This window comes from Eublepharis macularius, chromosome 4 (genome assembly GCF_028583425.1).
Source record: "Eublepharis macularius isolate TG4126 chromosome 4, MPM_Emac_v1.0, whole genome shotgun sequence".
NCBI classification, from domain to species: Eukaryota; Metazoa; Chordata; class Lepidosauria; order Squamata; family Eublepharidae; genus Eublepharis; species Eublepharis macularius.
In genome coordinates this window covers 120,308,188-120,335,728 of record NC_072793.1, presented here as the reverse complement: position 1 = coordinate 120,335,728, position 27,541 = coordinate 120,308,188, and the positions used below count along the sequence as shown (strand labels likewise).

At 43.0% G+C, this 27,541-nt stretch overlaps 2 protein-coding genes across 3 annotated transcripts; both read right to left on the bottom strand.

The window, feature by feature from the left end:
• Window positions 1-201: 201 nt before the first annotated feature.
• Window positions 202-5,546, bottom strand: LOC129327454 (histone H2A type 2-B-like). Its single transcript, XM_054976110.1, has 2 exons — window positions 5,309-5,546; window positions 202-5,066 (listed from the first exon to the last, which is right to left on the bottom strand). The coding sequence occupies exon 2, from the start codon at window positions 4,978-4,980 to the stop codon at window positions 4,600-4,602; it is 381 nt and encodes a 126-aa protein (XP_054832085.1). The 5' UTR covers window positions 4,981-5,066; window positions 5,309-5,546; the 3' UTR covers window positions 202-4,599.
• A 3,469-nt stretch (window positions 5,547-9,015) lies between these two features.
• Window positions 9,016-24,319, bottom strand: HMCES (5-hydroxymethylcytosine binding, ES cell specific). Of its 2 annotated transcripts, none has more exons than XM_054978694.1 (8): window positions 24,033-24,319; window positions 23,464-23,632; window positions 23,143-23,339; window positions 20,307-20,447; window positions 13,018-13,137; window positions 11,997-12,160; window positions 11,241-11,433; window positions 9,016-10,149 (listed from the first exon to the last, which is right to left on the bottom strand). In XM_054978694.1, exons 3-8 carry the CDS (start codon window positions 23,323-23,325, stop codon window positions 9,946-9,948), a joined length of 1,005 nt encoding a protein of 334 aa, XP_054834669.1. In that variant the 5' UTR covers window positions 23,326-23,339; window positions 23,464-23,632; window positions 24,033-24,319; the 3' UTR covers window positions 9,016-9,945. The 2 variants fall into 2 exon arrangements, with proteins under 2 accessions (XP_054834669.1, XP_054834672.1); XM_054978697.1 differs by having other exon boundaries at window positions 24,184-24,319.
• Window positions 24,320-27,541: the final 3,222 nt, after the last annotated feature.

Sequence of the window (27,541 nt, the reverse complement as noted above, 5' to 3'; positions counted from 1 at the left end):
TAGATGCACATAGCATGTTTCCTTAATGTAGTCTCACATTTATGTATATGGTCAGGAAAAATTGTTACCAGCAGAGTCAAAGCTGTATGAAATGCATAACCCTCATAACTGCAAATCTATCTGTAGAGAATATTCCCTAGATATGCTTCTGACAAAATGCACTCTCGAGTCCACAAAAATTTATGCTAGAAAAAGTTTTTTAATTCCCAAGACTCCTGTTTGTTTTTGCTGCAGACTAACAAGGTTCTGCCTCAGACATTACAATCTTAAATAGTTACTCCTCAATGCAGAGTACAAGCTACTGACTTGCTCCACATATATCAAGTGGATTATGCCAATTCTACATAAATTGTAATAATGATCCAGCAAATTGTTAGTTGATAAAAAACTATATTCATATTCTTATTGAAGATACAACACCCACATGTTGTACAGTTGGTGGATTAAGTGATCATGAAGGTTGCTGCACCATTTTACACCTTTCATATAGCTTGCTGTTGCATGCAAGGTCAACTCTTTAGATCATTATATCCCCAAACAAACTCCTTATTCAAACAAGAGGCTAGAAGCCACTATTCAGAAACTTCACAAACTTATACTAAAGATATTTTGTGAAGAGCTAAAGAATCTGAATAGTGACTTCTAGCCCCTTGCTTGAACCATTACAGCCTCATTTGACAAACAGTATTCAGTGGGTTTAGGGAAGGCAGCTATTCAGTCGAGCAAAATCTGTTCTCGCATCCCAAGAGGTAAGTTAGACTGATAGTATGTAAGTGGCCCGAGATCACATAGCGAGCTTCATCATTTAATGGATATTTGAACCCAAGTCTCCCAGATCTTGATCCAACATTACTGCCACTATACTACACTAGCTCTCTAAAATAACCTTTTAGCAGCTTACATTATGGAGCAAAGGATGTCTTCACACTGAAAAAGGGAATTTTCTTGTAATTAAAACTTAAAAAGTTTTGGCCAGCAACTGATGCAACCAAATTCCTGCCAAGGTTAGCTGCTTGTTTGACAGTTGTTAAAAATGAAGAGTCTGATCTAAGACAATTTCAGGCAGGTAGCTGTCTTGGTCTGCAGTAGAACAGCAGGATGTGAGTCCAGTGGCTCCTTAGAGACCAACAGGATTTTCAGGCTGCAAGTTGTCAAGTTAGAGCTCCCTTCGTGAGTTGAAGACAGGAGCTCTAACTCTTGAAAGTTTATACCTTGAAAATCTTGATGGTCTCTAAGTTGCCACTGGACGCAAATCCTGGTGGTCTGAAACAGGTCACAAGTTACCATTGTTGAAGCTAAACAGGCTTTTAGTTCTGGTCAGCGTTTGAAGAAGAGTATGAGAGCATCATACAAGTTGTTTTGAACTTCCTGCAGAAGCATTTTTTAAAATTACAAAAAAATTGTGGGAGACTTTTCACATTAACTTTGATAAAATACACACTGCATCCATTTATTTGAAAGTTTTGTTTCCAAATGAATAGGCTTGCTTCCTTAGGACTGCACAGGTGTGTATTCATGCTATATACTTTGAAGACTGGCTCCAGCCTAAAACTGGATGGCGCTCTGATAATGGTCCTATGCACAACACAAGTACATAGGAAAATCCCAATTTTCCTTACATTTCTCTAACATTAAACAGGTTCACTTGTACAGAATTCTGTTCTTGCACTAAACATTTGTATCTGGATACTAGTTGTCAAGAGGGAGAAGGGAGATAAAGAAGAAGCAGGGCATTTGGTTATTTGAGTCAGACAGCAGTTCTAGCATCACTGCCTAGACCATTCAGTGATAGTTTGCTTAAAATTGATTTCAAGTTTGATGCCATTCCGGTGGTAATTTGTCTGCATTATTTAAATCTGCTCTTTTGGATGGAAAAGGGGAACTTTTGTAAACCATCTGCCCTCCCCCTCCTTTTGTCCAGCAAAAATTCGAGGATCATAGCGTGTAAATGCAAATTTCTCATGGATCCAAAAACCTCGAATGACATGTTGATGTGACATCAAGTTTTATGTGCATTCAAGACTGAACCAGTTTAATAAGAATATGGTTATCCACTTTCTCCAGTATTACAAGTTCTGCATTTTCTAATAAATACAAAGCATTCTTTGATTTGACAAAACAAAAATTACTGAACTTCAAAACAAAGACAGAAAAACACTGGAATACAGAAACTCAGAATTTCCCACTTTTTAGCAGTTATTTGCATTTAAACAGTCCCTCTCATCAATGATGCAATCAGTGCTTTTTGAAAGAAAAGCATGAACCACACGCTGGCCCAGTGCCAGAGGAATGAGATAGCTGTTTAGGAACAAGAGGCCTTTTTCTAGGTCTGCAGAGGGAGACGGGGCGGGGGGGACCAGACAAGGGCAGATCAAGGTTCTTCTACTCAGGTATCACTGAAGAGACAATATGCTAGCAATGTAACATTTCTCCTGTACTGTAACTCGCAGTGCAGTCCTAAGCAGAGTTTACATGTATGCAAGCCCATTACTTCAGTGAGATGCATCTCAGCTTAGGATTGTACTGTGTGTGAACAAACTGCTTTCTTTTTCCATTTATTAAAGAGGCTTCCAAGTTCCACTAGTCTAGTTATCATCAGCTGAACCAGAGCAAGACAATACTTCATCCACAGATTTACAGCTCACTTGATAGCTTCAACACATGCTACTTAACAGCACATACACAGTTGCCCCAAAAGTATTACAAGTGCCACTTGTCCCATAGCCTAGACACTACTGCATGCACGTGGTTCTATCTTTTACCTAAGCAAGCAAGATTTGACTCCAGTACCATTTCTAAAAGATCACAGTTACTATGCATCACAGGACCAGTGAGGCCAACTTCCATGCGCATACATTACCGAAACACCTATTTAGTAAACCACTACATTAACTAGATTCTTACTCTTGGATAAATTATAGATCTTTCCCCCACCCCCAAATCCCAACCCCCAAACACTAAACTGATACCAAACTTGCATGTCCTTTTAAAAACTAGAAGTGAAATGCTGAACAGAGAACACTGTGTATAGCTTAAAGTGCAAACTAGGATACAAATGGTAACCTCCAGTATTTGCAGGAGATACTACAACAGAATTTACAGTTCAGTGGGAGGGGTGGTGGTAAACATACTATAATTGCTGCTGTTTCAAAGAAGCAGTGAGCACTGTTGACCTTATACTACTGTCTAGGCCAAGAAACAAGCAAGCATTCTAAAAATACTTTTATTTTAAATTATTTTAGTGCCAGTGACGTCAAAAGGACTGAAATAGGCCTAAATCTGAGGGTTTTTTGCTTTCTAGCTAAGCTGTTAAGTGCATTTAGAAAATCTGAATGCGCCACTTCAAAGCTCAAGACAGAAAATCATTTTCAGTTGAAAATGCAGGTTGAAAAGGAGGCTCCTGTTCACAGGGGCCACCTTCACCTCTGGTAAACAGGCGTTCACATTTTTTTTAAATAAAGAAGAGTACCTGTTTGCCCAGAGGCAATTGTGATGAACTAGTGTGCACACACCACAGGAAGTGAAACCTCCTTCAGGTATCCTTACAGACTAGTGTCTCAACGCTTGTGTATTCAAGGCTCCTGAAATACACAAGAGATTTAAGATGGCTCACCAACGACAAAAATCAAAATTTAACAAGAGCACACAAGTAGGATTGCAGTACAAATACAGTAACACAATACCTCAGCATACAGCAAACAAGAAATTTTTTTTAGCATGTGCATTATTTCTTGATTTTTTCCACATTATATCCGGGCAGCCTCTCCCCTTCCTTCCCCATTTATCCTTAAGTTTGTGATCACATTAAATGAGGATGTGCAGCAACATCAGGCAGATAGATCCATCACCATCTTGAGCTCTAGGACAGAGCAGTTTTAAGAGATTAGGCTAAATATTCGTGCAAAGCAATGAAGAGGTCACCCTTCCTTCCTTCTTGAGACTTCCCACCCTTTTCCAGGCAGGCAGATTCACAAACCGCAGGCCAAGCAGAGTCCCCTGCCTTCCTGCAGGGGGCTCGAAGCTTCCTTGGGGCTAGGTGCCTTCCCATTTTCAGTTAGTCCCGTTTTCCAGTTCATCAAGGGGGAAAAAAATAAACAAGCACCAACCATTCTTCTGGTTCCAGAACTGTCTCTTCTTTCCCGTTCTCCCCCCAACCCCTAGGAACTGAAAGGGATTTGAGGGAGAAAAACTTAATCACACAGGTGCCGTCGATCAAGCAGCTCCAGAGCAGTAGATCTATAGTTAAATCACTGGGGGGGGGGGGGAATCAATTTGTAGGGCAAGGGGGTAGCCAGAACCGGAACACGTGCCCTTTGGGTGGCCCAGATTTGACACTGCTCTTCCCACACCCGTCCCTGGGAAGGAAAGGGGCAGGAGCGACAAGAGGAGATGGCTCGAAAGTGGGAATGGCGACAAGGGGGGGGGGGGGAGGGCAGCACCAGGCAGAAGAGGAAGGGAAAGGGTGCGCGCGGAAGGCCCAGCGCTGGCTGCACCGAGCGCAGCAGAGAAAGGAAAGAAACGTCCGGTGGCCGCAGCGCCAGATTCGGTGGATGGGGCGCGAGGCGCACGTCGCCGATCGGCCGCTTTCTGCCCGGAGGCTCATTTCTTGGAGCTCTGGGTCTTCTTGGGCAGCAGGACGGCCTGGATATTGGGCAGGACCCCGCCCTGGGCGATGGTCACCCCGCCCAGCAGCTTGTTGAGCTCCTCGTCGTTGCGGATGGCCAGCTGCAAGTGCCGAGGGATGATCCTCGTCTTCTTATTGTCCCGCGCCGCGTTGCCAGCCAGCTCCAGGATCTCCGCCGAGAGGTACTCCAGGACGGCCGCTAAGTAGACCGGCGCCCCGGCGCCCACACGCTCAGCATAGTTGCCCTTCCGTAGAAGCCGGTGCACTCGACCCACGGGGAACTGCAGGCCGGCTCGGGAGGAGCGAGATTTAGCTTTGGCCCGGGCCTTGCCTCCCGATTTCCCTCGGCCAGACATGGCGAGAAGACTGGGAAAAGGGTGGACACTCGGAAAGGGCTATAATCTGATCTTGGGTGCTCGCTCGCAGACGGCAGCAGCCTCTCCTGGAGAAAGAAATTTAGAAAAAATGCCATAGTTACAAAGGAGCGTGGGACAAGAGACTGTCTCGGGACGCGCCATGCAGACAACCGGCAGTGCTGACGCGTGTCCCGCAGCGACTCCCCCAACCTAGCCGACTGACGCCACAATGCTGGAACCATCAGGGAAATCGACTGCGTTGCAACCGCTACCGCTGCTAAGGAACTCTACGCGCAGGTGTCTCCCCCCCCCCCCCCCCCCCGCTCACCGTTGGCCAGATTTGTAGCCTCTGCTGACCACGCAACCCGCCCTCCTCGGCAACCACAGCTGCAGTGACAATAACAAGCGCGAGATGCTGGAGGATATAAATCCAAGCCCAGCCTGCCGACGGCTCCCCATTGGTGTTGATGAGAGCGAAGCCGAGCTACTATTGGCGGGTATTCCGATCCCTGATTTGCATAGGCGCTCGCGTCGTCCATGTTCGGACTCGGAGGAAGCTGGAACAGCAACAGAAACAGGCTGCGCCGCCTGCAAAGAGAGCTGCTGGTGAAGCATATTAATGTGCAGTAGCAGCAGCTTTGGGAGATGTGGGGGGCTTCAGCTCGGTGTGACAAAGGAATGCAACCTACAGGCTTAGAACTACGGTGCAACACAGCCTTGAACAGTCAGCACCATCCCTGAACTGCGGATGGGAGAGGCCCCAACTGATCTACAGCCTCAGAGAGTTCATGGTAGAAGTGACATTTGAAGCAGGAACTTCTTTTTCAGTCCCTGCAACATCACCTCTTATCACTAAACAAATGCATTACCCAAGTAAACTAGGCCTTATTCTGTCACCACTCTCACACAGAAACAGCCAGTATCTTGCTTTTAAAACCTACTGATCCATTCACCCACCCACAGGCTTTTCAGCTGTTAAACCAAGTAAAGTATGCTTAAATTAGAAAGGCTTACTCCAATTAAGTTTCTAAGACCATTGTGAAGCAGGGCAGAGTACATGCTGTCAGAGGAGACTATACAGCCACTGGAATAATTTTTTTAGCAGTTAATTCAGCTGAAATGGAGACCAGTTGAGCCATATAGAAACCATTAACTAGTGGTATACTTGCAAAATTTGAAAGATTTAGCAACTCTTGTGATAGAGATATAAACACGTCACCCTTTCCCAAGAAGACTCCCCAAGATTAGGTTGCATGAGTCATTATGTGCAGAATTCTCTCAAGTAGTCCAGGCAGGGAAAGATGCATTTTTAGACAGTTTCAAAAGCTGAGTACTGTCCCATTCCATCCTATGTTGAGTTTGTCTAAATAAAACATTCATGAGAAATTGAAATGCTTGCTGTATTTTCTTGTAAATCCTCCTGCTGTGGAAAAGCATGAGGCTTCTTTACAATCCTCAGGAAGGTGGAGAAACAAAATATATTCATGGACATTTCAACTTTTAACCGAATTGCTGCTCTCTCCCCACAGCCATTCTTGTATCCGTATTTCTGAGGCGCAGGAATCCAACTGAAACAGAGACATTATGAACATGCCAGCAATTGTATAAAGAAAGCTCCTGTAGCACAGTGGTTAAGTGGCTTGGCTACAAATCAGTACTCTACTGGTTTGAATCCCACTACTGTCATAAGCTCAGTAAGAAGTCTTGGGTAAGTCACTCCTCTCGGCCCCAGCCCACCAGCTATATTGTGGGGAATAACACTAACTTTTTCACCACTCTGTGTAGGGCACTAATCTGTCTAGAAGAGTGGCATGTAAGCGCTGCTGCTGCTACTCTTATTATTATTATTAAACTTTCTCTTTGCCAGGAAAGTAGCAGAAAGATATTCCTCTATAGACTATTGCCTCTATAGACTAATTCCCTCGGCAATTATTTTAAAAGTTGAAGAACTACTTTATTCTAATAGGTGAATTGGGTAGTATCTGCTTCATGCAGCCATCTCCTAAAAATATGGAGTACAGAACAGATATTTTACCTAGAAAATAAATTATCCGGCAGGGAGAGAAACCACGTTACTATTTTCTGTGGGAAGCCTGTGCCTGGCATTCCAGCCATCCAGGAACTATAAAATCAAGGCCTGTTGTTCTGACACAAGCTGGAAGGGAATAAGAATAGCCATTTCCCCCCCTCCATGACAGATTCATGAGAAGACAAGCATAGTGATAAGAAAGGGGTTTCATACATGGCTCAGGGTCAAACATTTCAGTCAGCAAAGAAGGGAGCCGCTGAAGACCCTTTTTGCTGTTCATCAGCTAATTGATGGTAATGGCATTCTTGCCAAGGTCTCCTGGGCACTTCTACCTCAGCAGGAGCCACTGACACTTCGTAAATGTTGCTCACTGTGTCACAGGTGCACAGGAGAACCCAAGAAAATCATTATTCATCAGACATTTGGGGAAATTGTCATAATTGTCACAAAAGAGGAAACTATAGCACTGGGAGGAAAAGCACAGTCTCTCTCAAAAAAGCTAGTTTGGTATAGTGGTTAGAGAGCTGGACTAGGATCTAGGAGAACCAGGCTTGAATCCCCACTCTGCCATGTCAACTCAGTGGGTGATCTTGGGCCAGTCACACACTCTCAGCCTAATCTACCTCACAGGGTTGTTGTGAGAAAAAATAGAGGAAAGCAGAATTATGCAAGCCACACACTGGGTCCCACCTGAGGAGAAAGGTGCGGTATAAATGAAGTAAAGTCGGGGGTCATTTTGTAGAAAAAGAGCTGAAGGAACTCATTAGCATAACTCATTAGCATATGCCATGCCCCTTGACATCACCAGAAATGTGTCATTGGCATAACTGATTTGCATATGCCACACACCCTGACATCACCTATCCCGGCTGTTCTGGACCTAATCCTGGCCATTCAGGACCGAAATTGGGCCCAAAACGGCAAAAAGGGGCTGAAAATGGCCGAAAAGAGTCCCAAAATGGTCAGGATTGGGCTGCTGCTGAACAGGAGAGTGATCCACCACCCATCAGAGGCCCGATCTAGGCCATTTCAGCCTCAATCCAGGACAAAACGGGCCCAAAATGGCTGAGAGTCAGGTGGGCAGGGCCACCTGATGTGTGACCTCTTTGGGGAACTGCTGGAACTGTGTTCCTGCGCATTCCCCCTCGAAATGAGCCCTGAGTAAAGTTTTAAAAAAACCTTGTTTCATAGTACTCAGAAATGAGTGGGCCAGAAACAGCAAATTCCATCCATTAAAACATATGCAGCATCACAAACTTCTACCAGAGGAGGACAAGAACATGTCCTTTAACTAGGGCTCTGGAAGGTTCTAGAGCTCTTCTTTATACAATAGCAGAGGGCAATGAGGGAACTCCTATCTGGGACATAGTAGGAAAAAGATGCTCTCCATGCAGTGTGGAGTCTTCGGTAAGGAATGCCATCTTCCTCTAAATCTCCACTGTCACTGTTCCATATATCAGTATCTATTATATATTTATATATACACATACACACACACACACACACACACACACACATGCACCCTCCCCCAAGGAAGCAATAAAAAGACTTCTCCAGTGTTTACTGCCTTGAGGGGCTGTAGCTCAATGCTACAGCATCCGCTTGGCATGCAGAAGGTGCCAGGTTGAATAACCAGCAACTCCAGCTAAAAGGATCAGTTGGTAAGCTGCAAGGATTGGTTGGTAAGTGATGTGAATGTGTGTGTATATTGCTTTCATTATAGAATGCTGTCTATACTTCAGGGGTATTTACACAGTGGTTTAGGACTGGGCAAACCCAAAGGGCAATGCCATCTTCTAGGGAACTTTAAGATAGTTTCAGACATAAATTGATATATCCTTCTATGTTACAGTGCTGCTAATGTTAAATCGTGAAACAGGTATAGACTAAATGGAGCCAAATTTTTCACAATTTTTGTAAGATTACTCATCTTCCTACTTTGCAAGATACAGATAATATCCACAATGCTTCTCGACTTGTTTTAATAACTAAGCAGAATTGTGTGATAATGTTCTTGTGTAGGGCAGCTGAACACTTTATTATTTATAACCATTGTGGAAAACGTAACTAAACAAGACTCTCTGGAAGTTTCGGTCTCTTGGCAAATTCTTGGTTCAACCATCATTTTTGATAAATTTTACTTAAGCTTATTTAAAAAAAAATTAGAACAAACCCAAAATTATCATTCTGGAACATCAACCTCAGCAGGAAAACATTTTTTTCCACAAGGCAGAGAATAATTGTCTTCCTTGTAGAATTTAAATATTTTTCATTCTGCTTAAGTGCTCCTTTTGACAAGGAGGTCCCATGAGGTTAGCACTGAGAATCTTCAATGGACAAAACTTCCTTTCCATCATGTTAACATTGGATGTTTTTGCCACTGATCTTAAACTGTAATTGCCAAAACCTGATAACACAATAGCTGTTGAAGTTATACCTTAATGGAGCAGTTTCCCCACTAATATAGTTCATCCTTAGAAAAAATATTCCAGGATACAAAACGGCTAACATATTAACTGGTTTAAGAACACACCTAGGTAACAGTTTCATTTTGCAACAGAAGCTCTCCAACAAAAGTGATCTGCTTTCACTCTCAAGAATTAGGACATTGATGCAAAAAAATAAATCTGATTAATACTAGGGCAAGAAACATGACACAGAGAATCCAACTCAAATGCCATTCAGCTGCTGAGAAGGTAGGCAATGGAAAGTCAGTACCATACATAAAATCCCCACCCCAGCTTGCACTGAAGCATTAAAGTATTAAGTGATAAGTCCAAACTGCTGGGTATCAGTAAATAGTGAGAAAATCCCACACCAGATTTGAAATTAGTAGAAACAGCCAGATTTAAATATTCTGGGCAGCAAGCACAAGCCTCAGAACTCATTTGTTGGGCCTGTTACCTATTTGGGAATGAAGTCCAAGGGCCCACAAATTATTGATTTTTGCACTGCTTTGCAGGAGGTTCCCCTTCTTCCTTTTCCACCCCCTGGTTCATTAAATTTATACTGGTTTTCTTGGATGCTGCTGTGTGAATGAACTGACTGGACCATCTTGGCAAGCTATCATCTTCCTCTTTCTTAGATGTGCTTTTTAACCAGTTCAACATCATTTTGCTGCTTCCACTAACTTTGGTCTCCTGGAAGACAAAACAAATGGAGAAATAACTAGTGAAATCAGAAGATTCAAGGGAATCAGCAGACAAATTCAGTGAACTTGCATCAGCCAGATGGCTTCTAGGAGCATTTCAAACGTTGTTAAAACGAAACACAGCTTATCAAGAGAACTAAACCTAGTATTTTTTCAAGATAAATTATGCAAAGATATCATTGTTATCTAAGAGCCCTGTGGTGCAGAGTGGTAAACTGCAGTACTGCAGCCCAAGCTCTCCTCACAACCTGAGTTCAATCCCAGCAAAAGCCGGGTTCAGATAGCCAGCTCAAGGTTGACTCAGCCTTCCATCCTTCCCAGGTCGGTAAAATGAGTCCCCAGTTTCCTGGGGGTAAAGAGTAGATGACTGGGGAAGGCAATGGCAAACCACCCCGTAACAAAAAGTCTGCCAAGAAAACATCGTGATGCAATGTCCCCCCATGGGTCAGTAATGACTTGGTGCTTGCCCAGGGAACTACCTTTACCTTTTACCTATATCATTGCTAGGCAAAGACCTTTATATTTTCTTTAGCTCTTGTTTGAACTTTGCGTAGTGAGCCAGTCTTATCTCATTTGTTTCTCTATTCTGCTGCTGATTAACTGATATGTAGTTCAATGGGTAGATTTTAATGTTGAGCACTGTTGTACTGTAAGTCATTGTGGACTACATTAACTTCTGGAAAATGACATGTAAACTTCTTTAATAAATACAATAAAATGAAATTAAAATTGGCTTTTTGTTTCCTTCTTAAAATATTAAAATGTATAGCTCTTGGTTTGAGGTTGGATGGTGCAGTTCTTTCCAACCTTAGCAGGGACTTTTGAAAATCATCCAGGATAGCTTTTACAGAGGCAGATAAAAAAAGCACAATCTCTCTGGATAACAGGCAACCAGCCCGGCCATGTTGAACAGATGCAGAACAAAAGTTCAGAACTTGCTGCCCCCTTTGTCTGTTAAAGCAGACAACAGTCGCTGCTTCAGAGGGCTTAAGTCAGTGACTAACATGCAGCTATCTGATGAAACATAAGAGACGATATCAAAACTAATATATCAGGAAAGTAGGATCCCTATATCTTTACCTTCTTGAGGTCCAACTGAATGGGTACAATGCATTCTGGTGTATTGTTTCGAGAGTTGTTTACTATACTTGAGACTGGATGGAAGGCAAGATTCTGTGTGGGGTGAATAAGCTTAAGTGCTTCTTGTGTGGGTATTTCTGCAAAGTCCAACCATTTTCCAACAGCCTCCTCCCCATCCAGAATAGCTGGCATCCTAAGTAAGTGGGGGGAAATTAGTGGTCAGAAATGCCCAAACTAGTTCAGAATGTGTTATGACTAAAAAACAAGCACAATCTAAGCCTTAGTAAGAACCAGATTACTAAATAAATAAATAAAAATCAAGAACAGTTTTGTCAATGCTGCAAAGAGCAAAGAGTAGCAAACAGTTACTATTTGCATAAACCTGCAGTACACATTCACCAAGGTAACTCGGTTTCTCAGGCCTGAGTGACAAAGCCATGCAATGGGCTCTGAGTATTCAAAGGACTGCTACCTGAGATAGTGAAAAGAGAGTTATTTATGACAAGGCTAAAACTTGGCACCTGAAACAAGTCATTGACGATCAAGTGTTCTTCCCCAAGGGGGACTATTTCAAAGAAGCAATTAAAGCATATTTGGCCTCAATGATCTGATCCACCTTTGAAGTTATTTATTCAGGGGGGAAATGCATCCACACTAGCACAGCAATATATAAGGTGATAAGATGTTTAAGCCGTGTAACGGTTTCATGTTACAATTTGCTCTACAACAAACCAATATCCAGTTGTTTTCCCTTGCCTGTTATGGATGAAGCTTACACTTTCAGAAGCATTTACTGTGATGATGGTGTAGCTGTACAATGCTTCCCCTCCATTAGGGGGTTCCCAGCAATCAAAAATACCAGCCATTGTGAGTAACCTCTGGCCTTTTGGCTCTTCATCTTCTATGCCTGTTTTGTTGAACTGGAAAAAGAGGGGACTACATTATTTAAAACATCACATACATAAAGGACAGATGAGTACTTCTGTCACTGGGGCGTGATAAACTTCCAGTGAGACCAAAGGATGAGATAGTCACATTGTCTTTAGTAGTGGCTTCCTAGGATGGCAGGGCAAAAGGCAATCCTATAAAAGCAGTGCCTGAGGTTTCAGCCACCACCCAAGAGTCTGGGTGTGGCATTTGTATCCTATGCACCTTTCAAGGAGGAGCTGAGAACAGTGTTTCAGCTATCTGGGTTAAGAACAGAAGGATAGGGAGAATGTCCTCTCCTCACTTCACAACCTTTCATCCAAAACTATAGGTAGTTTTCTGCACGTAGGGTTGTGTTGCAGGCCCAGCCACACGTCTAGTTCACATTTCATAACAGTGGGTGATGAGGACTGGAATGGGAAACAAAGGGAGGCAGCTGCACACACACCCCACACACCCATGGACTGCGTGGTGCCTCCCAACCCCATCCCCGCTCTGAGAAGCGCATTCCGAACATATTAATGTATTTTTTTCCTTAAGGGAGTAATTGACGGCACACTTGAGATACTGAAGATGGATTGTGAGAAAATTATTGCTGGCCCTGTTTGATTTAGTGAGTGCTTGTATATGTTATTTTTGACAGTCCCCCATACACTATCTTGCATATATGTCTAAACAGAACTCAACATATATACAAGCCCGAGCTCTTTCAACATTTGCTGCACATGCAGATCAGTTTTATAATACAGCATCAACTTTCTGAAGGAAGTTGAAGTTTAAGAGGAAAAGGTATAATGAATAAAAATAGCTGAACATTTTAGCACTGAATATTAATGAACAACTGTTGTACCATTTCTTGCACAGTCTGGGGGAAGTAAATGAAATAGGGCTGCTTCTGTCCATTGCGTTGTTGCCATTCATAGTAGCCATCAGCCAGCACCACACAGCGCTTACCCTTGACAAGAGGTCCCTTTGAAAGCAGAGAGAGAGAGCACAAACAGAGGAGGAGAAAATATCAATCCAGGCATGTGGCAGGGTCAGATGTAACACACATTTGAGTTGGGAGGATTTCAATAGCATTATACACAGATTACAGAAAGTGGATTTCTGAGTAATGAGATCAATCAAAAAGAGTCCAGTAGCACCTTTAAGACTAACCAATTTTATTGTAGCATAAGCTTTCGAGAATCAAGTTCTCTTCGTCAGATGCTTATGCTACAATAAAATTGGTTAGTCTTAAAGGTGCTACTGGACTCTTTTTGATTTTGCTACCACAGACTAACACGGCTAACTCCTCTGCATCGATGAGTAATGAGAGTTCACACTGGATCTGTGTTGATAAACTGATGCCCTGTTCCCCTTGTCTTCACTGAGGTTTTGGAAGGAAAGCAAAATTTTAATAACTACAGTTATAGTTATTGTGTCTATGACATTGAGAAGAAATTACAGGTATTTCCCAAACATTCACTGACAATACAAAGATAATATATAATACAATAATCACAATCCCAGAGAAAGGAGTGATTTTAGTGTAATCCTGAGCAGTTACTCCAGTCTAAGCCCATTGATTTCAATGGGCTTAGACTGAAGTAACTTTGGTTGTTGTGGGTTTTCCGGGCTGTATTGCCGTGGTCTTGGCATTGTAGTTCCTGACGTTTCACCAGCAGCTGTGGCTGGCATCTTCAGAGGTGTAGCACCAAAAGACAGAGATCTCTCAGTGTCACAGAAGTAACTTTGCTTAGGATTGCACTGTTTGTGTCTTTAACATTTTGTTGGTGATTATAATAACCAAGGCAATATTACTGTGGCTTTATGTCTCATCCTTTGGATGCTGCAGAATAGCTTTTTTGGTTAAATAAGAGAGCAGTGACTAGTAAAAGATCATTACCAGAGTCCCTGTGTGCATATTTTGGGATGAGACTTTAGATAGCTTCCTTATAAAAGTCCTAAGGATCTTACTGAGGTCCCTGTATGAAGTAGTAGTCCTGAATATTTCTGAAAAGCCTCATTTATATGAGAAAATTCAAAATTTCCCACATTAACTTTCATCAAAGAACAGATAGCTGAAGCCACAGACTGGGCTACTGACATTGCCATTTGTTCCTGTCATAAGGACATGTATAAGGGCAACTGATGCATTATGCTCCCCTGGATTTGCTATATTCCTGTTCACAGCAGCAGTCAGGCAGGATGGCTGGGCCACGGCAACTCGAGGGCAGTTCATCATAGATTTGACTAAAGCTTTAAGCTATGTGCCCTCTCAAGTAGAAGGAATGCTTTATTTAGAGAAGAGTCTAGTAAGGCCCCAATAAAAAGCACTTTTTTGGAGGGAAGGAGGTTGGATTTTTAAAAATTAACCATCAGTCCCAAACATTGGCATGTCCCTACAGCCAAGTCTATGTCCTCTTCTAAAGCGTCCTTTCTCAAGTAACGCTGTCAGTTTTTCCATCAATCTAGATTGCAAGGAAGACTCATACATGGAAAATGGTTAAATTCAATTTTATAACCACTGTTGGTAACTTCTAACAACCAAGTATCTGTGGTGATGGATGGCCAAGCTGCATAAGAGTGGGTCAGTCTATCACCAGTGGTAATGGGTTTCTCCTGTGCTAAGTCAGAATTGTTTCTGGCTTAGGCCAGACTCCTTGCTTCCTGACAGGAAGATGCTTTGTCTTGGTTTACCAGCAGGCTTGCGCCGTTCATACTGCCCTTGACTGGTAAGGGCTGGCCGATTATGAGAATACTGGGGTTGGTAAGGATGATATCTGGGGTAGTGACCCCTGTATTGCTATTGTTTATAGAAAGGGCGAGAATGTGATTGTTGGGATGATAGCAACACTCTATAGGATCTCATGGTCTGTCAATCTTTTCGCTTTTGAGATAAATATTCAACCATCTTTGTGGAGAATAATATCTCCCTCTTGAATAGCAAATCTTCCATTCTGCTTCTTGTCTTAATCAGTAGGGCTGTGGACCAAAGCCATGCATGCCTCCAGAGTACTACTGCAGAGGCTAGAGCTCTTATGGAAGAGTCAGCTACATGCCTTTTGGTGTTTATCTGCTGTTTGGACAACCTGATTGCCTCCCCTTGAATTACTTTGACTAGGACTTTCTGGTCCTCTGGCAGATGCTTGTTGTACATTGCCATCTTGTTCCACTGGAAGATCTGATAAACTCCCATAATGACGGCATAGTTAACGATTTTGATGTTGAGGCCACCGACATATAAACTTTATGAATGAGGCTATCTAACTTCTTTCCCTCTCTGCCAGCAGGGGTTGAGTGGTGACCTTGTCTGTATCTTGAATGCATCTCCTCCATGACTAGCAATGATGGAGGAGGATGAATTAACAGAAAAGGACATTTGTCCTCCTTGGTCTTATAAAGGCCTTTGGCCTTCTTTGATGTAGGGAGAACAGAAGCTAGTTTCTGACACAGTGTAGACATCAAGAATCCCTCAATCACAGGGAACGCGATATTAGCCGGTTTCCCAGAATAGAGATGTTGTAATATTTTGTCCTTGGGTCTCAGCTCCAAAAAGGCTGTGTCTATGTCCAAGGATTTTGCCATTGAAAGCATTTATTCTGTATAAAGTTAGAAATCATCCATGGGGAAAATAGGCTCCATGTCTCCCCCAGTCTCATCTGATGATGAGTTGGAAGGTAGGCTTGGGCTCCATTCTCCTGGATAGAATTCTGGGTTTGGATCAGGCAAGCGGAACACCATGGGTGATGTTGGGATGGAGTGTGTTCGGTGGTACAGTCTGGACTGCGTAAAGTCAGATGCTGATTGCACAGACTACGTTTTGTGAGGCTCACCCCAGTTGACTCCCATAGGTGGGAGTACTCCCTGACAACAAGCTGGACATTTGTGTTTACAGCAACTCTGATGTAAATTCTTCTCACAACCCCTACAGTTTGTGTTGGAAGATTCTCAGGATAAGTTTTCTTCCTGTTCTGAGGAGTAAACTGAACAGGAGTCTGAATGGGGCAAAGCAGTAAGTGGAGTATCCACTATGTCCAGGTCCCCAGTCTCCAAGTCAATGACTTGCATTCTAATGAGATCTCCTTTTATGTTTGGAGCACTTTCGTTTAAATTTTGTTTTCTTTCTGGGTGCTTCCAGAGTATCGGTAAGGGGTCCCCATCTGTTCCTTTGAATCTGTACTCCACTGGGTCCGAGCGTGTACCTTGATCTGCCATAGCAAGTGCCAATGATGGAGTTAAAACTGTTGTGTCCAATGGCTCTCCAGTTAAGATGGGCATGAACCGAAATATGAATCAAAATTTGTGATGAACCAGGCTGGTTTGTGGTTTGTGAACCAGTGTTTCATCAGATCCCATTTCTGATGAACTGCCATGAACTTTAGGCTGGTTCGTTTGGTTCGTTTTTCAGTTCATCACTGCAGACAGCCTGATGCCGATCAGTTTCCTAGGCAACAGGGGATGGACTTCCTGCAGACCTTCTGCTGACCTGGAAGTGACCTTCTGCTGACCCGGAAGTGGTGATTTGCTGGCCCGGACGTGACATTTTCATGAACCAAAATGGACTGATTTGCGAACCGGGGCAGTTTGTGGTTCGTGAAACGTGACAAACCACGAACCGCATGGTTAATTTTTTTCTGGTTCGTGCCCATCTCTACTCCAGATTCGGAACATTTTTGGATCCAAGCAGCAGAGCTTGGAGTTCCTGAAGCTCAGCAGTGTTGTTAGATCTCAGGCAATGTTGGGTCCAAAGGGCTCAGAGTGCCTTAATCTGAAAGTTGGTTCTGTGATGGAGTCAGATCCAATAAGCTTGGTGTGCTTAAGGTTGACTGATGTTTTGGGATCCAAGGCACTGTGGTTTGAGTCGAGTGGCTTGGTGTTTCCGAAGGTGTGATGGCCTGTGTTGTCGGATCTGATTGACTGGCAAGCTCTGCAAGAGCAGAGGATTTGGCCAATTTAGCAGATGGACTAGTCACAGCCAACAGTGTCCTTTCTCATAAAATGACTTTAAGCATGAACTTTAAGCCTTTGGCTCTGGCTTTACGGGTGAAGCTCTGGCAATGTTTGCATGGGCTAATGTTATGCCCCTCTCCCAAGCAGACAAGACACAGCAAGTGCCTGTCAGTTCTTCTCATCTTGGTATCACACTGAGTGCATTTCTTAAACAAGTTTTTCAGCCATTCTGACCGTTGTTTTCTCTGTCTTCCCAGATGAAGAGTGAAATCGACAGAGGATCTTTGCAGAGAACCTCTCCAACCAGCAGCAAAAGAGGAACTGAGAGTCGGGAGCGTCACTCCTCCCAGAGAGTGGACTGTTTTGGTGGGAAACAACCTGCGTATGCACTCTGAGAAGGGGCAGGCGCCCCCTTGAAGAATTTTAATACAGAACCTACTGACTGGCAATCCTGAGCACACAGTCCCTCCATGCATGCCTGCACAGAAAGACCCGAAAGCAGAGGGCAATACCAATGAAGAGAATTTAAATAGATTAAAGGTGTATTACAAAAAGTATTGCTATTGATATATAAAGTGCAAGGTGCTACAAAAACATATTGTAAGATCAAGTACAGTATTATCATACTTCTAAATATGAATATAAAGGAGTACAAAATTTATAAAATATCCATAAGGCAGTGGCAATTACAATACACTGTTAATTTCCATTGCAGGTACTGTGTAAAGCCAGAATAGGAGACAGGTAAGTACTTAAAAGGAATTAATTCTTCAATAATCAAAATGTTTTCTTTATCTTTCTTTTTCCACAGGTGCTGTGGTCTAAGAGGCACAAAGATCTCTGCTACTTAACAAGGAGCCGGCTAATAACTTGTTTCGTTAATCCTTTCTCAGGAGACGCACCAGCAATTACACTTGAAAAGAAAAGAAGCACTCTCTGGTGGTACATCATGCACTGCAGAAATGTCAGGCCGCTGATGTCACGTTTTTCTAGGTTCTCTCTTTGAGGGGTGATCCTTTAGTTTGGTTATGCACAGAAAGACTGGCAACAAATCCTATTTTTTGTTGGTGGCAGCTATAACCAAGCTACATTCCAAATGATTCTAAAAGAAACAGCCCTTTCATCATGGAGGAGCCACTTGCCACAGTGTAGTCACACAGAGGATCTCCTCCGATAGCTAAGGAGCCAGAGGTATTTATAGCTTATATTCAATCTTTCATCTCCTACTTTAATACTAAGGCACTTAGTGCCGGTGAAAGCCACCTGCATGACAGCATACTAAAGTGACATTCTGATCAGTCTCCAAAAACACAGAAAACAGTGTTTAAACCTCCATTCAGGCCCACACCCCAGATCTTGTTAAACCAGACATGAATTGGGCATTATGTGTTGAAATTTAATTCTCATGTGAATGGGGGCATAATTTGGATCAGGATCACAGAGACAAGGGCATAAATACTGCCCCACACACTATTTTCCTGGGTTCAAAATGACTCAGGGATTTGCTCCATTTGCTGCCATTTGCTCCTTTGGGAAAATTATGCATATCAATGGACTACACACAAGTTTTTCCAATGGGAAAAAATAGCAGTTCCCCAAGGCCGTTTCAATTTGTAAAAATCGTGTGTGGAAGGGTGCAGTCTCAATCCAAATCTGATCCCTGTGTATCTGAGAATTAAGTTTCAACACTCCCAGAAAGATTGGCTTGACAGGGCTCAGGGCAAACCCAGATAGTGTAATGTGCAGTTAAGCCCTTGGTGATCGTTATTTTAGGGTGCTTACAGAGATACAAATGAAGTATGAAACATGAACATTGCTAAAAAGAAAAGTAGTTTTAGTAAGTTTCCAGAAATAGTCAGATGAATAGTCAAACAAAGCAATAAAAAAGCTAGAGTGTCTCTCCTCATGGTGCACTCCAGGTTAGAGGGAAGGTGAAGAAAGCGAATGAGCAGCAGCCTTAAGAGGAGCAGCAGTTCAGGTGCACAGAGGAAGGAGAGTCAAGTCAGTGGCCAGAGGTTGCAGTTAAATGACTTTGCAAGAGATCCCTTCCCTAGAACTGGATCTGGTGGCTAGGCTCAAGGCAAGTAACAATGTTCATATATTGTTACAGTAAGGAAGTCTCCTTGCCTTAGTGTAGCCACTAAGTCCAGAAACTTTATTTAAAAGGGGATTTATCTACTTCTCTGGTGCCCAGTTGTTATCGTGGAGGTTGGAGGAGCATGGGATCTCCCAGTGGGGATGAAGCACCTGACCCAGAGCATCAAACAGAGAGACACAGTACAGCTGTTTCCCAACAATTCTATGCCATCTCTAATCTTCTCACTACGTGACTAGCATCAATGCAAGAAACAAAAGGAAAAGCGTTTTAAAGGATACAGGCCATGGCCTGAAAAAGAATAGATGGAAAAACAAATCCTAGAGAATGGGACAACAGAAAATACCAGATGGAAGGAAGCAACAGTCCTAAGTGAGGAAGAGTAGAGGAATTAGGGGCACATAAGAAGGATGGATGGAAGAAATGGTACCAAAAGAAGTGAAGAGCAAGATAAGAGAAAGAGGGTAGGCTAAATTATACACACTTAATACTATGGTGCTCTGACTACACAAAAACATCCAAGAAGTGGATCTTCCACCTGGGTATAGGGACTGACAAGGCTGTATATTCCAAAAAGGATGCGGTCATGGAGAGGCAAGAAAGGTTAAGTGTCCAATGTGCTTCCTCAGGGAAGTTTGCAACACTTCTTGCTAGTGGTTTGGTTGGCCTCCACATACATAAATATGCTGCTTGTTGGAGTTGAGACTGAGAGATGAGGTAGGATGATTGTAGAACAATGCAGTTGGAAACCTTCAGTGAATGTTCATGAACTTCCACTAGTACTATCATGTTTCTAAAAGCCTGTCATGCAGCTAGTCTTATTTTTGTTTTCTTTAACCTACAGAACAGTCGAGCAGCAGGTTATCTCAGGGCTACTTTGTCAAGCGCAGCATGTGAAAAGCTATCACCTGCTGGGCTCTTCCCTTTCAGGAAGATCAAGACACTGGGTTCACAGCATGAAGTTCAGAATTGTTTACATTTGGTGAGTAAGGGCAACTGTGGCTAATACTGCTAAGAAAAAATATTCCGTGTTCATGTCTCACTCAGAAGAAATTAATGAGACAAATATAAAAGGGTTGGTTTCACACAGAAGGCTGCACAAAACTGACCTTGTATGAGAGTTTCTCCATCATGGTGTCACTACGACAATTTGAAGTGTTGTACTGCATTTTAGATGGGTCATCTTCCTTGAACCAGCCTGGAACAAGCCCCCAACGCATGGCTACAAGGACACGCTCAGAACTAGAATCCTTTAACAATGCAGAAATAGAAAGAAAACTTGAGAAGCACCCAACGGAGAGACTAAGAAGATTATGAAGCAATCAAAAGCTCCTGCTCAACACACTATGCAGAGAGCTGCCAGCACTGTGCACACGGAGCCATTTTCAGAAACCAAAATCCTGCCAATCAGTTGCTTAACAAGGAACAGAGGCTGAATGCTCTACCCTACTCACCATTCCAATCAGTAGGATGTTATCCTTTAAGAAGCACTATGTATGCATACTCAACTGATTTCTGTGAACTTAGAATGGTATAAATTCTGCTTAGAATGGTTACTGCAAGTTCCCTCTCCATTTACAATCACTCTGCTAGTAACAGTTCACAAACAGGCTGCTCCAGTTCTAGCCTGGAGTTAGTGTGACAGCAAAAGATGCAGAAGGAACCAAAGATGCAATGCTTGTAAATTTAACATAAATTATGGCCCAGCAAGCCACAGCATAAGATAACATAAAAAACTAAAAAAAGATGACAACAGAAAGGCTGAAGTTGTAAACAGCAAGTCAGTTCTACTAAGACATTTCAGCGACATTTTTACCTCTAGGCTACTTACAAACTTGCCGCTGCCAACTATAGAGCAGTTATAGCTAGTTTTGTTATAAGAGATTACATGCACTCTTGAACTACATACACACACTTGCAGTCCAATTCCTTTCCAAACCCAGTACTTAAGGATTTTAAAATTGCTGCATAACCACTTCAAAGTTTACCTTCCATTGTTTATATTACTTATTACTTTCATTTTTCTCAGTTGAAACAATTGAAACAGACTAAAGAGTTTCACTTCTGCTTTTTATCAGTTTCTAGTTAAATTCACTTTTAGTATTACCATGAGCGGGTGGCTTTAGAGATTTATTTATGGTTTTAAGCGGAACTGAACCCAAATATCAGAATAACGTTTCTGGTCTTAAATTTTACAGGCATATATTCAGTTCTAAACTTTCTCATTTCATTTGGCATTCCCCCCAAAACTGTTATTGGCTCTCCTTCCTGGTTTTAATTTTGCATGTTTATATATTTTTATTGAATTATTTTATATATTATTTTACTTTGTTTTAAAATTCAAATGCTTTAATATTTTCATGTTTTGGCACCTTGGAAACCCAATTTGGGCAGCATAAAAATGTTTGAATTTAAATAAATTAATATAAACATCAGAAAATATGACACAAACTCTTTGTTTCTGATTTATCAACAAACTAACACATATTGTACTTCTCATGGTAAAATGCACTGAAACAAATTAAATGAGAATAGCTTCATAGTCTAGGCATAGGGCTGCAGAAAAAAGTTGCACACCCCTTCCTCTCCACATACTACTGCTGAATACACACTTTTTTCTTCTGCCTAGAGAAAGCATGCTCTGTTGCTCTTGCCCAGCCAATGAAGCACAGCAAAGCAGCTGCCAGTTTGGGGTCCAGGAGTGGCAGGTGCAGGAGAGGACACAGAATGGTGGGCAGTGAGGTCCCCATTGTGCTGGCTTGGGGACAATGGCTACACATGCCAGGAGAGTGGAAAAAACTGAATGACTGTTCAGAAGTATATATATCAATTAACAAAAAGTATCAATTAGCCAGCCATTATAGCATCTATGTGAACTCCTATGCAGAGTCTCTAGGCAGGAAAAAGAAAGAGGAAGCAGTCTGAAAATTGTTATGCTTGAAAACATAACTATATGAGCATTTTTACATTGTGCATGTGCACTGAAATGCAGCGCAATTATTTAAAAATGTAACAACATCTTTGCTTCTAAAAGTGACATCATGACACAAAACAAGCCTGTCTTCCAAGGTTCAAGCAGCCAGCCTCTGGTCAAAGTGAAAAATACAATGGACTACCAATACAGGTGCATGAATGTATTAACTCTGAAATGTTACTATACATTCATTTTTTAAAAAATCATATTATAGCACTCAAGTGGAGAAAATAATGTATTTAGACTAATACGTCACTGTAAAGAGATCAGCATCTCTAATTTCGCCAGAACTTTTCCCACTCACTCTTCTGAAACAGATGGGAAACTCAGTTCTTGGGAATTCAGGAACATGCAATATAAACAAAAATTATTTGTCTGCTACACCACATAATTCTGCTGTTAGCATCCACCACTGTGGTGGTGCCTGAACAACAGCCCTATTCAAATCCTTTATTTTTGCCCCCTTCATTGGTGCTGTTGCCTATACTAATCAAAAACGTCTGAGGAAGGGATAACATTAAACAAGGATCATCTACACAACAAGTTGCCTTAATCCATGCTACAATTAAAATTTCTTCATACAAATTTTACATCTTTAGACAATTTTCATTCTTGTATATCAACCCTGTATTTTACTACAAGAAAACACATGGTTTAGCAGGACTTGATTCCAAGACACTGTTGAATTACGGTGTAAGCAACTGCTCGGGAACTAAAGCATCCTTGGAAATATAAACATTTACATTCCATGGTAAGGTCTTTATCAAATGCAAGACCATGACAGATATCCTCATTTCACAATGCTAAAACTCCACGGAAACCCACAGATCATATACAATTCTTCCACTTCCTAATGATACACCCATCAATAAAACACATTACCTATGACTGTAAAATGTCAGAAGTCTGACTAAAATGGGGTTGTTTTAAAAAATACATTAATACAGACTAAACACAATTTATGAGTTCACCTTCTCAAAGTGTTGTCGGGAGAGAAGCACAGGATTGTTGGATTGTGGACACTTATTGTAGGACGGACTATATTTGTCAGCATTTTTCCATTCAGGATGTTGCTGCCTCCCCTGTTTATCATGGTATGCGCAGGCCCGACGGATGCCATCTGCTCCCAGAGAAACCGCTGTGCGACCACACATTTTTCACTAGGGACCTACAGAAATCAGGTGTAGTGTCAGTGGTACACCAGTTCTAGAACACACACACACATACGTTCGCACACACTGAGCTTTCCATATATATCTTTCAGGCTACAGCCTTTAAAGTAATGCACTTACTGCTCTCTGTTCCAGAATTTGCTGTTTGAGTGATTTCCCCTAGACCCAAAAGTTCTCAAGGGTGCAATATTGATTTTGGTTAAACATAAAAGGTATCAAAAAAGATCCTCATGTGCTTTCAGGATAGGCGGTGTACTGCCAGTAGATCAGCTTCAACTCGGTAAACAACCTGGGGGCAAAACGGAATTAGATCAAACATTCACAGAAACGCTCCTCATAAAGAAACTGCTTTAATGCACTTTAATCACGGAAAATGTCCCTGCTTAGAGCTAAAGATCATTTACGGAACAAAACTTCTTGAGTCGCCTACAGCTCAAGTCAGCAAGAAGTTTTTGTCAAAACTCATGATGCTGCAGAACCGGCAGCCCCCCAAGAGTGCAGCATCTCGGTCACTGCCCTCTTGGCTCTGAAGTCAAGAACCTGAGGTCAGAGGGGGAAAGAGAAGGGGCGTCCTTAGCTACGGGGGCTTGAAACGGGGGCGCTGACCTCTGCTGAAGGAAAGAAAGACTGATCTTCCATTGCGAGAAGAAACAGCGTTTCCTCAAAGGCGCCTGCCTATCCATATTTACCAGCTAGCGGACTAAAGGCCATTCCCGCAGTCCCATCCGGCTCAGTCGGCTCGGCTGCTCCACGCCCTCCGCACGGGCGTTTACAACATTCCCGCTCGACAGGGCCAGAGAGGGGAGATGAGCAGGCCTCCCCTCAGAGCCGCTCCCTTACCCCGCGACCTTCCCGCCTTCCAGGGCTCGGACCGCTCGCTGGCCTTCGACCTGCTGACGTCAACTCGGCTCGGTGGTTCCTCCTCGTCTCCCGACGAAGCGCCGCCTCAGAATCAGTTTTGCGCAGCTTCGTTTTAGTCCCGCTTTCAGAGGGGAGCAGGGCAAGTCCGTTTGCGTGTTGCTGGAGGGAAAAATTGCGCCTCCTTCTCGAGCAACCGCGCTACTACAACTACTTCCAGGGCTCAAGCCCTAAAGGGCAGTTGCAGTACAACAACGCCTTTGAGCATGTTCAGAGGATTTTTCACACTGCTTAGTAGTTCGCTGATTGTCTTTAACCGTCACGCAGAATTAGATGGTAGAATTCTCGACTGGTATCCCGTTCACACTTGACCTAGGGTGTAATTTTTAATTATCTCTGCAGCCAATCAAATAGAAAGCGCAACTAACATATTTTTGTCTAATTTACTAGTTTTCTACATATAGGAAACCTTTTGAGGAGGAGGGAGTAGTCAAAACTATTCTTGTCCAAGTGCAGTTCAGAAGTCTAGCACATCTTTCTTGATAAGTTGTAGAATAGCTTCGGATATCAGCAAAAACACACCTCAGAGGGTTGCTGGCAAGGTCGAAGTGAACCCTTTGGACAAAACTCAAGGCACCTTCCCACTGCCGCTCAAACAGATGGTTACCCGTCTACTAATTAAAAAACCATCCCTAGCCCAAAATGATGTGGCCAATTATTGCCCAGTCTCTAATGTGACCTTTCTGGCAAAGTGATTGAGAGAGCAGTAGCTGACCAACTCTAGACTTTCTTGGATAACTCTAGTGCTCCGGACTCTTTCCTGTCTGGATTCAGACCAGGGCACGGGACAGAGACTGCACTAGTAGCGTTAGTAGATGATCTCTGTCAGAATGTAGACAAAGGCCATGCCTCCTTATTGCTCCTCCTGGATCTATCTGCAACATTTGAAACAATAGACCATGCCATCTTATTGAAGCATCTAGAGACAGAAGTGGGCATCAAAGGATGTGCCTTGGACTGGTTTAAATTGTTTCTCATAGAATGGACTCAAAGGGTTGCTGTCAGAGATCAGCTATCTCCAGAATGGGAGCTACCTTGCAGGGTTCCACAGGGTGAAATCTTATCCCCCATGTTACTCAACCTCTTTTAGGAGAACTCATTCACAGCTATGGAATTGGATGTCATCAATATGCAGATGACACCCAACTCTGTATCTTGCTATCCAGGTCCCCACAAGATTAAGTAGAAATCTTGGATCGCTGCCTGACAGCTGTGGTGGAATTGCTGAAAATGAACAACTTGAAATTGGACCCAGACAAGATTAAAGTGATGATTGTTGGGAAGGCAGAGATCCTGAAGGGCATTGTAGTCCCCACTTTTGATGGAGTTCGTCTGACCCTTGCAGACTTGGTTAAGAGTCTAGGGATTATACTGGATCCAACGCTATTACTAGAAAAACAAGGCAGCCACAACCTCTCCCTAGCCTGAAAAATGGCTTCTTACCTCTATATGGCCAACCTGACCACCTGGATCCATGCTATGGTAACATCAAGACTTGACTATTGCAATGCACTATATATAGGTCTCCCATTTAAACTAGGAGACTCCAGTTGGTGCAAAATGCGGCGGCTCGACTGTTATCAGGAGCGACAAGGAGCATGAACATCACTTCCATCCTGTAGTCACTCCACTGGCTACCCATTAGTTACCGTACTCAGTTCAAGGTATAAGTTATCAATTTCAAAGCTCTTCACGGTCTTGTTCCAACATACCTATAAGACCGCCTCCCCCACCATGCTCCTCCATGGCAGCTTTGCTCATCTGAACAGGGTCTCCTGCAGGTGCCACCCTGCATATCAGCAAAATTGACAGCAGCCCATACACGGGCGTTCTCTGTGGTGGCCCCTACCCTGTGGAATGGCCTGCCTGAGGAGGTCAGGAGAGCCCCCACTCTCCTGGCTTTCTGCAAACAATGCAGAACTGAATTATTCAAAAAGGCTTTTTTACTCAGATAGGAGGGCTGTATTGTACGGAGGGGATCTCAGATGATCTGCTAATAAGTTAAGAACCATAGACCTCACCACTATGTTGTATTGGATTCCTGCTAATGCTATGTTTTTGTGAACTTGTATCTATTTACCCTATGGCATTGTTTATGGAAATGTTCCTGATACTGACTATACTAATCTCACACTGTGTAATCTGCCTTGAGTCTCAGTGAGAAAGGCAGACTATAAATGACATAAATAAATTAAAAATTAAGTATATTGGTTGGGATTAAAAGATAGGCTTTCAGAAAATTGGAAGGCAGGTTTTCCAAGCATCCTTGCATTTAGAAATTTATTCTTAAACATATCTCATACAATCACCCATGGTATTAGTTGAATAAAGGAGAGCACCATTTAGAGGCATACTAACTGCTGATGTGTACCAAATCTATGTTTAATACTGAAGATAGGAAATCACTTCCAGATGCAGCTTTTTAGGTTACTGGAACAACTTCTTGCTTTTAGTCATCAATTTAGATGTGTTTTGCGTGGTAATCAACCCTGCACTCTGGCCATTTCCACGTGTCCTTAAAGGGAACTCACTGAAAGTTGGCGGCTTTCCCCCTTCACTCCAGACATCCCCATTTTCCAACTGATTTGAAAGGCTGTTTGGGTTCTGGTTTTTTAAGCACCTTTTCTCGGAACACACTGGCCATTTCCACACATCCTTAAAGGAACAGCCCACTCACTGAACACTGCCAGCTTTCCCCCCTCACGCCACATGTCTCCGATTTCAAAATGGTAGCAGGCTGTTCGGCTTCCATTTTTTCGACACTTTTTCTGAGAACCCACTTTCCCAATGTCCTTAAAAAGGTGCTGACAAAATCCGGTAATCTAGTGACACCTTGGAGGCTCCAGTCCTGCCTAGTTTCCCTCCCCCCACCCTCAAAATCACTCTGACAGGTCTGCTGGTGTCTGATAAGCCCGGCAGAAGACTGCTGCATGCGGGCAGGAGGGGGGTGGCGAGGTTGATGCCAGGATGTCGGGGGAGGGTGATGTGCAGCAACATCCTGGGATCTCTGGGGCTCCTACCCCATGAGGTTAGATCACTCTCCCTTTTACCGTCTGCGGAGGCAGGGATGGACTTCGGGGATCTTGAGCTGGGGATGGGACAATGGCCCCTGAAGCAGTTTCTCTGGTCCTGGAGGCCATCAATCCATTCTGGGGGCCATCATCCTGGCACCAGAGCACAGCTCTCAAGCTCCACCCAGCATTCCCCTCGCATCTTTTTTCGATGCAATGTATTTCAATGGAGCCGCTGTGAGTCCTCTCCAGTTGTTTCCAGTGGACGT

Excerpts from the sequence above, each read along its gene's own strand:
- HMCES (XM_054978694.1), bottom strand. The coding sequence starts at position 23,325 with ATGTGTGGTCGCACAGCGGTTTCTCTGGGAGCAGATGGCATCCGTCGG. Across the intron at positions 12,161-13,017 it reads CCCAGACTGTGCAAGAAATG|TTCAACAAAACAGGCATAGA; the intron begins GTACAACAGTTG and ends CTCTTTTTCCAG. Across the intron at positions 10,150-11,240 it reads TTCAGTTGGACCTCAAGAAG|GAGACCAAAGTTAGTGGAAG; the intron begins GTAAAGATATAG and ends TTTGTCTTCCAG.
- LOC129327454 (XM_054976110.1), bottom strand. The coding sequence starts at position 4,980 with ATGTCTGGCCGAGGGAAATCGGGAGGCAAGGCCCGGGCCAAAGCTAAA.